The sequence below is a fragment of the Serpula lacrymans genome (genome assembly GCF_000218685.1).
Source record: "Serpula lacrymans var. lacrymans S7.9 unplaced genomic scaffold SERLAscaffold_13, whole genome shotgun sequence".
Taxonomy (NCBI): domain Eukaryota; kingdom Fungi; phylum Basidiomycota; class Agaricomycetes; order Boletales; family Serpulaceae; genus Serpula; species Serpula lacrymans.
Genome location: NW_006763302.1, coordinates 826017 through 840377, shown reverse-complemented (window position 1 = coordinate 840377; position 14361 = coordinate 826017). Strand labels below are relative to the sequence as shown.

Genomic DNA, 14361 nt, shown 5'->3' with positions numbered 1-14361 from the left:
CACCCGCGGTGTAGCATTCCTGGAGTCTTACTTGGGCGTATCGACCCGCCACAGGTCCTTTTAGGCGAGATAGCACCGCAGTGGCTACCTCAAAATCGTCGGCGAAAGCGTCCCAGTTCGCCTTGACCCAAATCTGGAGCTTGATCCACCATTCGGCAAATCGCGCTCTGTCTCCTTCGAAGGCGCCAGGGTCAGCGACGACTTCGACTTTCTTATTAAACCTTTTCTCTACCGAGGGGGTTGCTACAGGGGGGTTGGCCTGTATCTCGGCGAGCTGCGAGGTTAATTCAGCTATCTGCACACGCATTGCGTGCAGTAGCGCATTCATATCTTGGGGTTGCGACGACATGTCGACTTGTTCTCTTTGGGTAACGTAAAAATAGGTAACTGGGGGTCCCCGCTTGCTATCTGCGGATCAACCTCTTCCCAGCTGAGTATCGGATCTCAATCTCCGACTACCCACACTATAGTATTTGAAAATGTATATAAAATGTAAACGTAATAAACCCTGGTCCGAACGGTTGTCAGGGGGTGGTCCGCTTGTTAAGCTGTCAACCCTTCTCCAGACTGGCGGAGGCAAGTGCCCGGCCTGGTCAGAGGTATTCAAAAAAGAAGTTATGTATTTTTATTCTAATCAACAGTGGTTCCACACCAGCTGCTGAGCTAAGTACTCCCCTTAACGCTGGGGGCCGCGTATCACAGGTTTTGGGTTCTTCTCCCAAAGCACTACAAGGCCGTCGCTAGGAGCGCACCTATTTGCTATACGGGATATTCCTAACCGCTAACCAATCTCCTTCACCCTGGAGTCCGGGTGCCCAGTGGGACTTTTTGCACAAACGTGCGAGAGAGTAGAAAGAGCGAGTCCTAATGTAACAACCAAGAGTTAGTTACTCTGGCGCACACAAGAACACACTATAAAGAAGATGTTGAGGGAGTGGTTACCCCTTAAGCTGCAGAGAGTTTGTTGGTATACAACAGGAGGACTCGCTAAGGAGTCTCCTGGATCTATTGGGGTATATATACTACTACAGGTTGTTTGTACATGTGTACTATACAGTTGATGAAGGCAGTGGCTGATGATGTCATAGGGTCTAGCCCGTATGGCCAGCTCCACTGCGTGAGAGAGTTAAGTCTAAAAGTAAAAGAAAGGCAACGCGGCGCGAGAAAGGGAAATGCCGCGTGGTACTTAAAGTATAAAGTTAAAGCGGAGAATAAAAAGGAAAGGAGATGTCCGGAAATTGTGTTATCGTAACACCAAGCATCTTCTTCTTTGATTCATACATTATTGTACCCCCATCGGAGATCCATCTTTGTTAAAATCTTGGCACCAGCCAACTTGTCTACTAGCTGACTAATCAAATGCAGTGGATACACATTTTTAACCATGTACTCATTTAAGTAATGATAGTCTGTAATCATGTATCACAACACAATGGGATCCGCACCCGTGTACAGTGATTCTGGACCTTCTGGGCATGCAACCAATCAGTATGCTTTCCAAGTACGCCTTGGTAGCTTAGTTGGTAAAGCACCAGACCATGAAAGCTGGAGTCCCAGGTTCAAGCCCTGGCCAATGCATGTTTTCTCATACTATAAACAAATGTCATGATTTGTCATCATGTGCTTCTTATCATCCTTTTTAGGAATGAAGAACACCAGGGATGTCATGAGTTCTGCAACTGCTATACGTACTGCAGAGTCCGATGGCGCCAAAATTCTACGCAAAAATCTAACCACAATTCTTCAAAGGTATATGGGACAGGTAATGTCGTACCAGAACCGGATTCCCGATGGCGTGATTTACAAGATGTTCTCAAACTTCATCATACCTCTAGTAGTAGTGGAGGTCAAGCGTGCCTTAGGAGAAGGGGGATGTGATGCACTTACTCAGGCATCATATTCTGTTCTCAACATGTGGAACGAAACCGCGGTATGTCGTCTTATTTTATTACACTTTTTATAAGAATCTCATTGGTAGAATAGCTATTACCTATTGCAGAGAAAATTTGCTGTCCGACTTTTGTGATTGCTGGTGGACGTCCTTATCTTTCTGTTCTAGGTGTTGTTTGGACCGATAGATTCATTGTCCAACGGCTTACTGATATTATGTGGCTTGGTGAGGCGAGAACATATGAAGATGGGCATCTTTATCAGCTCGCACGGACCTTTACAGCTCTCCGCCACTGCCAGAACTCCCTCAATACGTTCTACGACGATCTTCTCATGCATGATGATCTTGTGCTGATTCCCAATGAACCACACCCCCGCTACTTCCCGTACCCTACCTCGTTCATTGAGCATGGTTCCAACTCCACCACATCTTTCAAGTATCTCGACGTCATGGAGGATGACTCGACGAACGTCGCTTTCCAAGCCGAAACTATCTCGGATCCGCCGAAGAAGGTGATTGTCAAATTTGTGGATCGGTATGGCGTCCTTGCGCATACATGTTTAGCAGATTATGGCATGGCTCCAAATCTTCTATATTGCGGCCTCCTCAACGGTAAAGACGACTGTAGAAATGTCAACAATGCATGCGACACCAATAAATGCAGCGGTCTGTATGTAGGTCCGCTTAGGATGGTGGTGATGGACTTCATCGAAGGGGAGAATGCCCAGAAAACGTCTCCTGCCGCCTGGCCATTGGATACTCGGGCCCAGATCAAGGAGGCACTCGCCAATCTTCACCGTAAAGGTCTTGTATTCGGAGACTTGCGTCCACCCAACATCATGTTTACTAGATCCAAGGTGATCCTGATAGACTTTGATTGGGCAGGTCCGGAGAACCAGGTGCGGTATCCCAAGGGTCTATCTAGTCATGTGCAATGGCCAGAGGGTGCCAGAGATTTCCAGTTGATTACCCGGGTACATGATATGGCTATGCTTGATGCATATTTCCCCGATCGCACTTAGTCTTCTATCAGACCTTCCGAGGATTGCACTACCAAACTGTGTGGCCAAACTTCCGATTTCCTATTCATTTCGTTGGTTTGGGAGAACGCAGGCCGGCTGCTGGCCTAGTTAGTGTTTACTTTATTGTTTTCAACGTTTTTATTTTGTATCAGAGAAAATGTAACTACGACTTACTGAATCATAATTAGCTGGGGGGGTCGTTAGATCCCGCGCATCATCTGTGAGCTTCTTTCCTTTGCCTACAACTACGGTATTCAAGAGCAACGCTTGAACTGGTGCTCGGGGTATCTTGTGAAGAATATAATCATCGGCCCTGCACAAGAGGTTATCAAAATCATTTTAATGGGGATGCTACCCAAGCCATCCTGGTCGACGCACTTGGAGGATGTAGCTGACGTATACTAGATACCCATCCCAAATCTGGACAAATACTGTGTTAATAATATTCCACGAAATTTACCATTTACTGAGGGATGTTCAAATTTTCGAGTCATGTGACTCGGATGTGTTTTATTTCAATCTTATTTTCGTATATCATCTCAACATCAAAGCACTGGGATAGAGGGGATGTACAGCGTGTTTCAAGGTTGAGGACTTCAGGTAGGTAACACAATGAATATGCATGAGTCTAACTACTTCGTTAAATATGTTGTACATCCAGATTACACATTCACCTCGCCGAGGAAGGAATGGTTTTTGCACTGGAGCTATCTAGCTACTTGCCATACATGATAATGTATTTTGGAATAATTGCTTCCGACTCACGTACAAACACACGATCGCTATCCAAGAACTGATATTATTTATCAGACAGATGACGCAGAAGGCTTGCTCGTGAAAGATACGTACGGGCAGTCCGACTCTCTTTGGCAGAATAACTTCACAAACAATCATAACTCGAAAGGGAGAAGATGTGCAAGACGTTGCGAATTGGTCCGCCAGGGATGGCCTTTTGAACGAGTACAATCCTTCACCGTGCCTACAAAATATATATCTCGGTTAATCATGCGTGCGAGTTGGTTGGGACAACTTACCTGCCCTTGTTATATGGGACGGAAAATGCCACACCCTTAAATGCAGATCTGGCGATGTTGCAAATACCGCAGGACCCCCAGTCACACAATACTGGGCCTTTCGTGCCCATATCGCAAATGCACTGGGACGCGTGAAATGTGCGGATCTCTTGCATATTATTCGCTGACTCTAACTTCTGTCTAGCAGGTTTCTTTTGAACCATTGACTTCCCTAGACTTTGATTAATCTTACCGATATGCGACTTGTTTCGCAGCTACATCACCTCCATACCTAATCTCGTAGATCTTCTTCACCCATGGGTATTGGGGCAAGTCACTCCCCCAATCTCTAGTCACTGGCATGCCATTATGAGTAGCTGTCAAATGGAATGAACATTCTCTCTTACAGCTTTTAAATTCAGCACTTCTGTTACTGATCTCCGAAAGTCGAGGCTCATTATTAGGACGAGTTCTCTGTGCACACTCAGCGCAGAGTTTGCCTGAAGTCTGGGGTAATAACTTGCACTGGATGCATCCAGGAACTTGGCCAATTCTAACCCCTTGCCTGGAAAGTGTGCGTTTCATTTGAAGTTTATCACTATGCTCGCGTGACTTACTTTGCATGTTCTACAGAACAAAAGCCTCCAAGCAATGTCGTTCCCGTCTCACGGCATCCTTGTAATAAACATGGCGATACATTGTAGCCTGCGCGATTTGCACAAGTCCTTCCACAGTATGGGTGTCGAAATTGAAGCTCATCAACGTATCTTGGCCTTGTCTTACAGACCTGCATCGATGAGGCATCAAATTACTGCGAGCAGGACTGGAGGGCTCTCCTGAATCACTCACCACACACAAGTCGTCCTCTTGTCGACGGAAAGGCCAGAGATTGTTCATGATGACAGTGTATGTGATAGTCTCAGTTGCACGGTGGCGAGACGCCCCCTCGATGGCGGTACTACACGCTCGGTCCACGTGTTACGCCGATTTCTCGGTAAAGGACATATACCTTTCTTGAACTGCTGACATCGATCTGTGCATGTATCTAAAGTTCCCGGATAAGAAGACCGCTAAAACACGAGGCCCGAACACGTTCGAAGCGCGCAGGACACTAGCTGTGCATTAACTGGGCGTGTTATAGGCCTATAAATTGCGTTGGTAGCATGTGCTTAGATATAACTTGTACCTTCGCCCTGTCATAAATCAGACACAAGAAATATCTTAGAGTATCAAATGGCTGGAAAATGTGAGGTGAGTACTCTGTTCTATCAGCTTAGTTCGATCTAAATGCTCCTATATATAGTATTGCCATTCTCGACCGAAGTATGTCGAAGGAGCAAAGGTGCACCCATACTGCGGCAAAACCTGTGCCGCCAAAGCCAAGAACTCGTCCAGCACAGATGACAACTGCGAAGTTAGGGGAATTCCTCCGTTCTCTTTTCCAATGTAACGTATGTTGTGTTCTGGTCAGTTTTGTCATGTAAAACCGAAATGGGGAAGTCATCGTTATTGTGGAAAGACATGTGCTAGAAAGGCTCACGCTTCTGGTGGAAGTGAGTCAATCATCACAATGCTGGCAACACCAATACTCATCTTCTCAACGTTAAAAACGCTGTGGAAGATGGACCCGCGGCTTCATTTGATTCGAGCACGGCGTGTCTCATGTGTAAGAAAGCCCCAAAACAAGGAAAACGTAACTTCTGCTCGAAGGAGTGTTCCACATTGGCGCAGGACCAGGGACCGTTACTGTTGGAAGTACCAGAAGGCCACGTCACACACAAGAGTGGTAGGTTCTTTACGATGACAAGGATTGATGCATTGGGCGTTCTAATACTGGAATAGTGGCAGATCAACTGTATGCTTCCTGGAAGCACACAGACCGTCCTTCTCCTAAAGTGAAGAAAATATACAAAATAGTGGAAACATCCCAGATCAGAGCAAATTACGAAACCTACAAGTGCGTTTTTTACGTCGCTTGATCCTGACTGAACAAGCCAAACAATGGTAACGTCCAGGGCCAGTGTGGAACAACAAGGCAAATTTCAGGCTTCAGGAAGGTCTGCAGGAAATGAATGTCGCCGCTGGCATGGTGCTCGACGTAATTGCGGTATTGGGGAATCTGGTCAGACACAGCTGTGTTCAGGACAAAATTGTCCTGTTTGCAGCATCATCCGAACGTCGTTCGACTTGAAGTATTCTGGAAACAACTTTGGTTGGCTGAGGCGAGTGTAGTAATTTTCGTGAAATATACTAACCATTAACACAGTATTTGCCCAGATTTGGGTTGGGTATCTATACGTCAGCTACATCCTCCAAGTACGTTGACCTGGATGACTTGGCTAGCATTCCCAGTAAAATAATTTTTTGTGCAGGGCCGATGATTATATTCTTCCCAAGATACCCCGAGCACCGGTTCGAGCCTTGCTCTTGAATACCGTAGTTGTAGGCAAAGGAAAGAAGCTCACAGATGATGCGCGGGATCTAACGGCCCCCCCTGCTGGTTATGATTCAGTAAGTCATAGTTCAATGGACTGTCCCAGTTCAGCATTCTAATCAAAGAATAGATTCTCGGCGAACCGAAACCAGGTAACTTATCATATTCTTATTCGCATAATCTACACTATCTTGACGCCTCCGCTAGGTAACCTTAACTGGGACGAAACCGTAGTATATTCCAATGATGCTATAAGGCCTTCTTTCCTTGTTGTTTACGACGGGTAGAAACATAGCGCCCAATGTTCCCCACAGGGTCTCCTGTAGAATACATTTCACCCCTAACCCATCAAATGGATGTAGTTGTGAGCACAATGGGCCTTAACAAATTGTATCCAAGATAACACCTCGTGTTCATCCTCATGTTATGCTGTTATTTATCTCCTTCCAACTGTGATTGCAATATCAGACCTGTCAAGAGTGGAATGGAAGATTGGTCTTCCGGAGATCCGTTTGAGCCCTCTATTTGCAGATGTATGATAGGAAAAATGATTCGCAATATCCGAAGCTACGGTCGTTCTCAGCGTCAATTTAGCAAACCCCTGAGTCCAGGTCAAAACCTAATCCGTGTCTGATCAATTGTATTTCACGGCGGTTAGTCGTACCTTTAAGACCTTCGAGATATGGAAACGAATACAGTACATTGATTGATGGTAGTTATGTTAATGAAAGTTATCTCAACTCCGAGAGAGCATCGAAAAATACGAGCTGGGATATTACAATTTCTTCCTATTTTCTTGCCAGCGCCTATTCCCAATGTCCTCTGGATCTTCCACCACCTCACCTGCATATCGTTTGACTTCCTCCTCAGATAGCTTAAATCTCAACCGCTCCAATGCCTTTCCTAGCTGATTTTCGCCCATACCGTTCTTGCCATTTCCCCAATAAGCATCATAAGGAGAATCCTACAATTATTTTAGAATTCCCGTCCCTTCGTTTTACCAAGCGTAACTCACCTCTATCAGTTCAGCGTTGCCAGTAGACAGAAGCTCGTCCCTCAGATGCTTATGTTGGCGGAACTTGTGTGAGAGTGCTATATCCATCTGGTCATAAATCGTGTTAGTACAGTAACCCAAAGGGATTCATGCGTTGCAATTGTACAGTACCATTTCATTTCTGATTTGCAACCAATCAGAGCGAACTTGATCGTTATACCGATGCGTTTCGTTGAAAGCGTCTCTCGGATCATCAGAAGACTTTCTAATATGTTCTGCAAGTTTAGGATTGTCTCTAAGGAACTATGCGTCGAGAAGTTTTATCAGTGAATAACCTAACTTTTCTCCACAACTGAAGAGGAGAAGACAAATTCTCACCTTGAGCGACTGAAAGAGATGTTCACTGGTTGGATAGATCTTCCCCTCGTGTTTGATTGGACTGGGATAGAAATTGGTGAAAGTGTAGTGTGGATCCTCTCTGTTATAGAAAAATATACGTGGACGGCGAAGATGGCTATCTTTCGATGATCCTGATCCAGGCTCAAGGCGGTGCGTATAGGGTTTTCCTGCGACCACGTCTTCTACGCCACCATGGTGTTTATTCCAACCGATACTGTACAATTGATCGTCATTCAAAGAGTTATTGTTACAGAGCCCTCCAAATGAGAGGGAGCAAAAAAAGGTCGAGCAAAAAAAAATAGCCTTACTTGTCCCTCGGGTTGAGACGCATGGCACGATTAGCCTCGTTTGCGCCCTTTGTGCCCTCTCCCACCCCCTTCGCCCCCTTGGCAGCTTCCTCTTCACGTAAAGTCGTCCTCAGACGCTCAAGTGCCTTTCCAAGCTGGTTTTCGCCAGTTCCATCCCGGCCAATTCCCCAATAAGCATCATAAGGAGAGTCCTATAAATCGTCTCAGAACTATGTCATTTTGCATTCTCAAAAAGGCAGGCATACCTCAAACAGCTCAGCGTCGCCGGTGGACTGTAATTCATCCTTCAGGTGCTTGTGCTGGCGAAATTTGTGCCCGATAACTAAATCCATCTGACAAAAAAAATGGGTCCGATTAGCGTCTGAGCTAAAGTATTGGGGATGTTTTATTAAATTATACCATATCAATCCTGATGCGCAACCAATCAGAACGAACTTTGTCATTATGGCGATGGGCTTCGTTGAAAGCGTCTCTCGGGTTATCTGAGAACTTTCTAATATATTCTGCAATCTCAGGGTTGTCTCTAAGGAACTATAAGTTTTGAAAATATATCAGCGATGCTAAATTATGACAATCTATGATACAAGACACAGGGGGAGTTTGAAGCTTACCTTGAGTGATTGGAAGAGATGTTCACTAGTTGGATATATCTTCCCTTCATGTTTGATGGGGCTGGGATAGAAATTGGTGAACGAGTAGTAGGGATCCTCTCTGTTGTAGAAGTAGATACGTTCCCTAGGCATGGGGCTTGGGGACCTAGAGTGGGTGGGATGCTTTGGCAGCTTGCCGCTGTCTGCATCCTGCGCTTCAATCTGATTTCCAAACAAAGCATCTTTTATACCCGCCGAAGAAAAGATATCTCGTTTTCGGGAGGCCATAGTGATGGACGCAAGGATGGCAAGGAATGCAAGGAGAGCCTGAGATATCTTGAGGGCCAGTTCACGTGGTGGTCAGAAACAAATGACGGGCGTCAATTTTGGAGCTTTGCTGAGTAACTTTACCAAGGCGCAATTGTGAGTATCAAAACTACCTTTACCTGTGGAAATGCAACAATAAAAGGCCTCAATTTGTACACGCTGAGATCACATTTAGCATTCACTGGGTTGTGGCAGGAGGAATGGGAAATGCGGTCCTTTGAAGGCTGTCCCTCTCGGAGACGCCCGAGCCGCATATAGGTCCGCTTGTACGGTGGATGATTGGTTACGGTTCAACTTTCGAGCCCGGCCAATGTCCGGCATAATATTTTTCAAAATCCGATGTACCTTCAGCTATTATATTTGTATTTAGCAAAATTCGAGCAAGGCCTTTGATGGGCGATCAACGAAGATACATTTTAATTAATTTCTTTGATCCAGCGAGTGTGATTTGGGCAAAAGCCAGTGTGATGAGAGATCGAGCGAGCGTGCAATTCAATATGTCAACATAGGATTTCAAGCGTCCAAATACATCAAGAAATTACAAGTATTACACATATACTGACAACCCCTCTCCTCAAGGTAAGATCTCCACCTCACCCGCTTCGATTGTGTTCTGCATGGCTGTGATACCGGCGGAAATAGAAGGACAGCGAGTAAAAACGGCGCGGCTGACAGCGATAACGAGAGGAGAGGTAGACTGCCTGAGAAAATAGAGATGAGACAGTTTCGAAGTCGACGAGTCAAAGGTCACTTACCACGCAGCAAAGATACCAATTCTACGTCCTCTGGTGACCAAATAGAAGGGACCAGCTGTCCCAGCATCAGGAACCTCATAAACCTGGCCGAGGTATGTGCGAGTGATAGCCTGTGAGGCATTTGGCACATTACCTCCAGGTGGAGCGGCAGGGGTAGCGAGCGAGCCAAGTGCTGTGGTGAAAAGAGGAGAGCTGGTGGTGATCGGAGAAACTGTCGCATAAGCACTGGCACCCAAAGCAGGAGTAAGCGGAGAAGAGGCGGCACCCAAAGCAGGAGTGCGTGAAGAAGCAGCAGCTGAAGGACCAGATACCACAGTAGAGCTGGCGGCAAGCGACCCTTGAACTATTGAGGAAGATGGGGAAGAGCTGGTGTATATGGGACTTGATGGAGTTGAAGGGCGGGCACTGCCAAGAACAGCGGACATCATGAGCATAGCGTTGCTCCTACTCAAGGTTACGGATGAGAGGAGAGAAAGGAGGATGTCTGGAGGTACACGTAAGTTAGTGCAATAATCAGAAACATGAGAAGGCCTTACTCATAGTTTCTTCCTCGTCGCTGAGGCAATCTTCACTCACGGAGCGTTCAGGCTGCTTGGAAGAGTTTGAACGACCAGGGGGAGGAGATTGAGTCATTGCAATTTGGAAGGAGGAGGTAAGTATGTCTGGATGATAATTGTGAACTCACCCGTACCTTTTATAGCTGTTTGCTTGAGGCAGCATAGACTTACAGCCCATAGTTGACAATTATTGAGATCTACAAACACGGCAGTCTGACAGAGTTGCAGAATTTTCATGCGTGAGAACAATAGCTAAGGTCCAACAAATCAACATCACGTGTGTACTTCACGATCTCGGAATAATCAGCTGTTCAGACAGCACTGTAAATCTTTTCATGCAATTCTGGCGACACATTCTTGAAGAGCTTCGCGTCAACCACATGCTCACGCCAATACAGTAATGCACAGTCAGTTCCAGCTCTTTCTTGTGGTCATATGTCTCATATTAGCCCGCACTAACCAAATGATTCAACGCAAAGCCAAAACAATGGTCTCCGCCGACGCACAATGGAATCCCATTGTACTCACATGCTTGGAGGATCAAGGAGATCTCAAAGAGACTGGAAGGTACAATTCCCATATTAAATTACAAATAAACTCGGTGTGAGTTGCTCCTTACAGCATCTGCACAGTTGTGCATTCCAGAACTCAAGTTCTCGGGCCCAAAGCATGATTCCATAGAAACATTCATTGTTGTATTTAGCTATTCTATGTACAATACAATGATTTGATATCCAAAGTGCATTTCAAGAAAACAAGAAAGACCAGAACACATACTAAAAGGCCTAAGCTAATCCGAGTCGTCTGTCCACTCATACTCAAAATCTGTATCAGCTTCGTCAGATGAGTAGCCCCCGGTGTTCTGTGGTGCATCTCCTACAACGCGCCTCCGTTGCCGGTGGGGTGGAAGCTCCATGACTGGCATGAATTCGGACTCATCCTCCTCATTAGAGTTCACTGAAAGGGCCATCACAGTACGCAACTCCATGTTGTTTGGCTGATCTCGGAACTGCTGGAGTAAGTGTAAATAGATGTCCCATATGTTTTCTCGGCCAACTTGAGGGTAGTTGGCAGCATCCCAGAATGTGCGTGCCTGTAACGAAAAGGCCGGCGGGACCAGATGAAAAACAGGGTGATCGGGTGGTGCATACTTGTCTCGCACTTCTGTTAGATACGGCGGATGCACCTTAACCTGTAGATGTATGTATTATAAGTATATGACAAAGTGGAAATGATACTATGAACTTACAGCAAAATTGCGTGACTCAAAAAGCTCCGGGTTCTTGAAGATATCTACAGGGCGTCCATGAGGTAGTAACTTGTGTGAGTTTCGTCGGGGCTTTGAACCGTTGAACCTCTCAATGAAGCAGTTGAGTTCTTGCTGTATCCAGGGGATAAATACATAGTGGAAGACTAGTCTACAGGTTTGTGTCAGTTGTGGCCGCTTTGCTTAGGTAAATGGATATACGCAACCGTTGAAGAGCATCGTCAGCATCATAAAGGCCCTCGTTGACCCCCCAGTCAAGGAGAGCCTCAAATCCCGGCGCCCAACGTCTTCGAAATTGGCCCCAAAAGATCTCAGGCTTAATGTTCCGGTGAGATCCTTTGAACGTATGTTGCAGGGTCTTGTCTAAAGCCGGGTCTTGCATATGACGAAGTAATGTATGGCCGTTTGCGATACCATTGTTTTCAGTGCCGGGGTCACTTTGTGTGATTAGAGGCATCCCTAGTATAAGTCAGCAATTGGCAGCCAAGCAGTTGAAACACCGGAGAAAGAGACTCACCACCCAATCTCTCCACGACATCACAATACCATCCACATATCAGACGCGGATTATGGTTAGTCCACCAGACTTTGAGCCAGAGTACATAGCCGGAGAAGGGCTCGAGTCCAACGTGAAAAAAAAGCTGAAAGCGTCTCCACTTATCATGCTGGTCAAAACACCACAGTTCATTGACACCTGCTGTCCAGAAATAACTACGCTTCAGCCGGCGTTTTCGACGTCCTTTTACTTCGTCTGGATGGTGTAGATTCATGTAGTCTAGTATTACCTGCCTAGTATACTAACGTCCTTGTGACTGCCACTGTGTGAAAAGTGAAACAACTTACCGAGGCACCATCACCCTTTCCTCTTGTCGCAAAGTCACTCTCATATCGTGTGACCCCTGGTGAGGGAACCGCTCACGAACACGTTCAATGGTAGGCCCCACACTATCAACTGAGTGTGCCTGGCCCCGAGCACTCTTCAAGCCCCAAACCATCCGTTTTTTCTTCAGTAAAGCGAGACTATAGTTAATCAAATGTGTCAGTGTATTGTAGTATTACAGCTAGAAGGCTTACGAAAATGAGTAGCGGTCCGTGTCATAGTAGTCCTTGAGTTTAGTGACAATTTCTGGATTTGTGTATCCATCTGCGACGAATTGTTCCACCAATGGTCGGATTAAAATGTCTGGAGCTGTGAGAAAAGGACAGAAAGTGAGCATTACACCCTTGGAGTGTCGTTTATGCAAGCCTACCAGGGGATACCTTATACCCATTGGTACCTTGAGGGTTAGGCATGGCCTGCAGGGCGTTGACAGTCCTGGATAGCGTTAGCACTTGGCTGATGCACGTGGGGCACTGCAATTTGAACACTCACCTATAGGATGCACAGTCCAATAGTACACTTCCTATTTGATCCACAGCCTGTTCAGTGTAAGCAGTGGAGTCAGTTCTTCAAGTGATCCTATGGGCAGAAAGGATATGGAAGATCCGCTCAATAGACACTTGGATACGCACTTCAGACAAAACCGTAAGGCTAATCAGATCGTGTTTGCACGCAATTCATTTAACCGGTGCCTGCCTCTTCCTCATTTGTTTTCACTGACATTATCTCCGCAAAGATCTCCCATCTCCTCATGTCAATTTGCAATCACCAGCTTTGACATATCCATATTGATCCTTGTCCGCGTGTTGTTCGAGGATGGCCCATTGGTGAGTCGCCAGCCACTCAGATTGGCAAAGTCCTCATTGTTATCTTTGTGCCGAGGAGTTCTCAAATTTGACTCGACTCGACCCAAATCCATTCGGACTACAACTCATCTTCAAGGATCCATATAAACTACACCAGGAATGGGGGGAGAACAGTAAGTAAATTAGCCGCCATGGACTTCACACCCACTATCGAAGGCCCACCAACTAAAAGTTGTCATCGTTGTCGTACAGAATTTGATAAGTCTGTCCGGTTCTTGTATATCAAGGGTAGGGATGGGACCGGTCGCCACTGCTGTTCAGATTGCGTCGAGCATTATCAGCGCAAGCGTGCGGAAACTGGAGAACGTCATGGTCATAGTACCAGTGCAATATCTGGTGAAATTGTCGGTATGTCTGATTGTCTTCTGTAATTCAATGTATATGTTAAGGATCAAATCTAGATTTCACGAAAGTGGCTTCCCGGGCACATGGTGTTGATGCCGACTCGCGCCAGGCTCTTGTCAAGGCTTCTTCGGCCGCACAACGTGGCGGTGAGTAAAATTTCCAGCTCACCTGTGCGTGTTCAAGTTACTTACCAAACACACATTATGAAATCCCAGAACAGTCATTCCCTAGGCAGCATATTGGGGTGGGACATGCTACATCTAGCGTTATGCCTCCCCCTCTTATCCCCTCGTCTGCTAGTGTCAGTGCTGATAGCGTCTCCCAAGCCATAGGATATACTCAGAACCATGCATTCCACGCCCACCACCGCACGAAAATGCTAGCATCAACAGTAGCTCCTCAACGTCAAGTCACAATCCGGATAGCTCTCCATCATGTGAAGGACGAAGGAAAATCTGGAACAGAGCTGGTTGGGGTGAGTCTTTGGGTACTTCAATATTTCAAGGATACTCACATGTACTATTATTTGAGAATATTGAACGAGACATTACAGTACCGCTCTCTATTAAATGTGGCCAACTACGCAACATAGTGATTGAACACCTGAAGCGTTTGTGGGTGGTCTGGTCTTGTGACCATCAGCTGGCACTCGAGTCTTTACAGATGCTGAAGGCTCCATTACTCCTCATTTACGACCCCGAAGAGCCTCATCA

The 14361-nt window shown here is 46.1% G+C and overlaps 5 protein-coding genes across 5 annotated transcripts; 2 read left to right on the top strand and 3 right to left on the bottom strand.

The window, feature by feature from the left end:
• Positions 1–1807: 1807 nt before the first annotated feature.
• Positions 1808–2913, top strand: SERLADRAFT_417855 (uncharacterized protein; the record flags this gene model as incomplete). The annotated part of the gene is made up of 2 exons (XM_007322611.1): positions 1808–1930; positions 1984–2913. The coding sequence occupies 2 exons, from the start codon at positions 1808–1810 to the stop codon at positions 2911–2913; spliced, it is 1053 nt and encodes a 350-aa protein (XP_007322673.1).
• A 1536-nt stretch (positions 2914–4449) lies between these two features.
• SERLADRAFT_477142 (uncharacterized protein) lies at positions 4450–6827 on the top strand (the record flags this gene model as incomplete). Its single annotated transcript, XM_007322610.1, has 11 exons — positions 4450–4500; positions 4560–5177; positions 5230–5340; positions 5398–5479; positions 5530–5712; positions 5769–5883; positions 5942–6148; positions 6204–6242; positions 6299–6437; positions 6491–6512; positions 6568–6827. 10 exons carry the CDS (start codon positions 5160–5162, stop codon positions 6645–6647), a joined length of 996 nt encoding a protein of 331 aa, XP_007322672.1.
• A 160-nt stretch (positions 6828–6987) lies between these two features.
• SERLADRAFT_477138 (uncharacterized protein) lies at positions 6988–9166 on the bottom strand (the record flags this gene model as incomplete). The annotated part of the gene is made up of 8 exons (XM_007322609.1): positions 6988–7324; positions 7376–7462; positions 7526–7657; positions 7733–7967; positions 8062–8252; positions 8307–8393; positions 8461–8592; positions 8673–9166. The coding sequence occupies 8 exons, from the start codon at positions 8937–8939 to the stop codon at positions 7136–7138; spliced, it is 1320 nt and encodes a 439-aa protein (XP_007322671.1).
• A 386-nt stretch (positions 9167–9552) lies between these two features.
• On the bottom strand, positions 9553–10461 carry SERLADRAFT_417851 (uncharacterized protein; the record flags this gene model as incomplete). Its single annotated transcript, XM_007322608.1, has 4 exons — positions 9553–9679; positions 9734–10217; positions 10270–10324; positions 10425–10461. The coding sequence occupies 3 exons, from the start codon at positions 10271–10273 to the stop codon at positions 9553–9555; spliced, it is 615 nt and encodes a 204-aa protein (XP_007322670.1).
• Positions 10462–11080: 619 nt separating this feature from the next.
• SERLADRAFT_410992 (uncharacterized protein) lies at positions 11081–12850 on the bottom strand (the record flags this gene model as incomplete). The annotated part of the gene is made up of 7 exons (XM_007322607.1): positions 11081–11482; positions 11540–11708; positions 11764–12016; positions 12075–12346; positions 12401–12577; positions 12632–12746; positions 12808–12850. The coding sequence occupies 7 exons, from the start codon at positions 12848–12850 to the stop codon at positions 11081–11083; spliced, it is 1431 nt and encodes a 476-aa protein (XP_007322669.1).
• Between the last annotated feature and the right edge of the window lie 1511 nt (positions 12851–14361).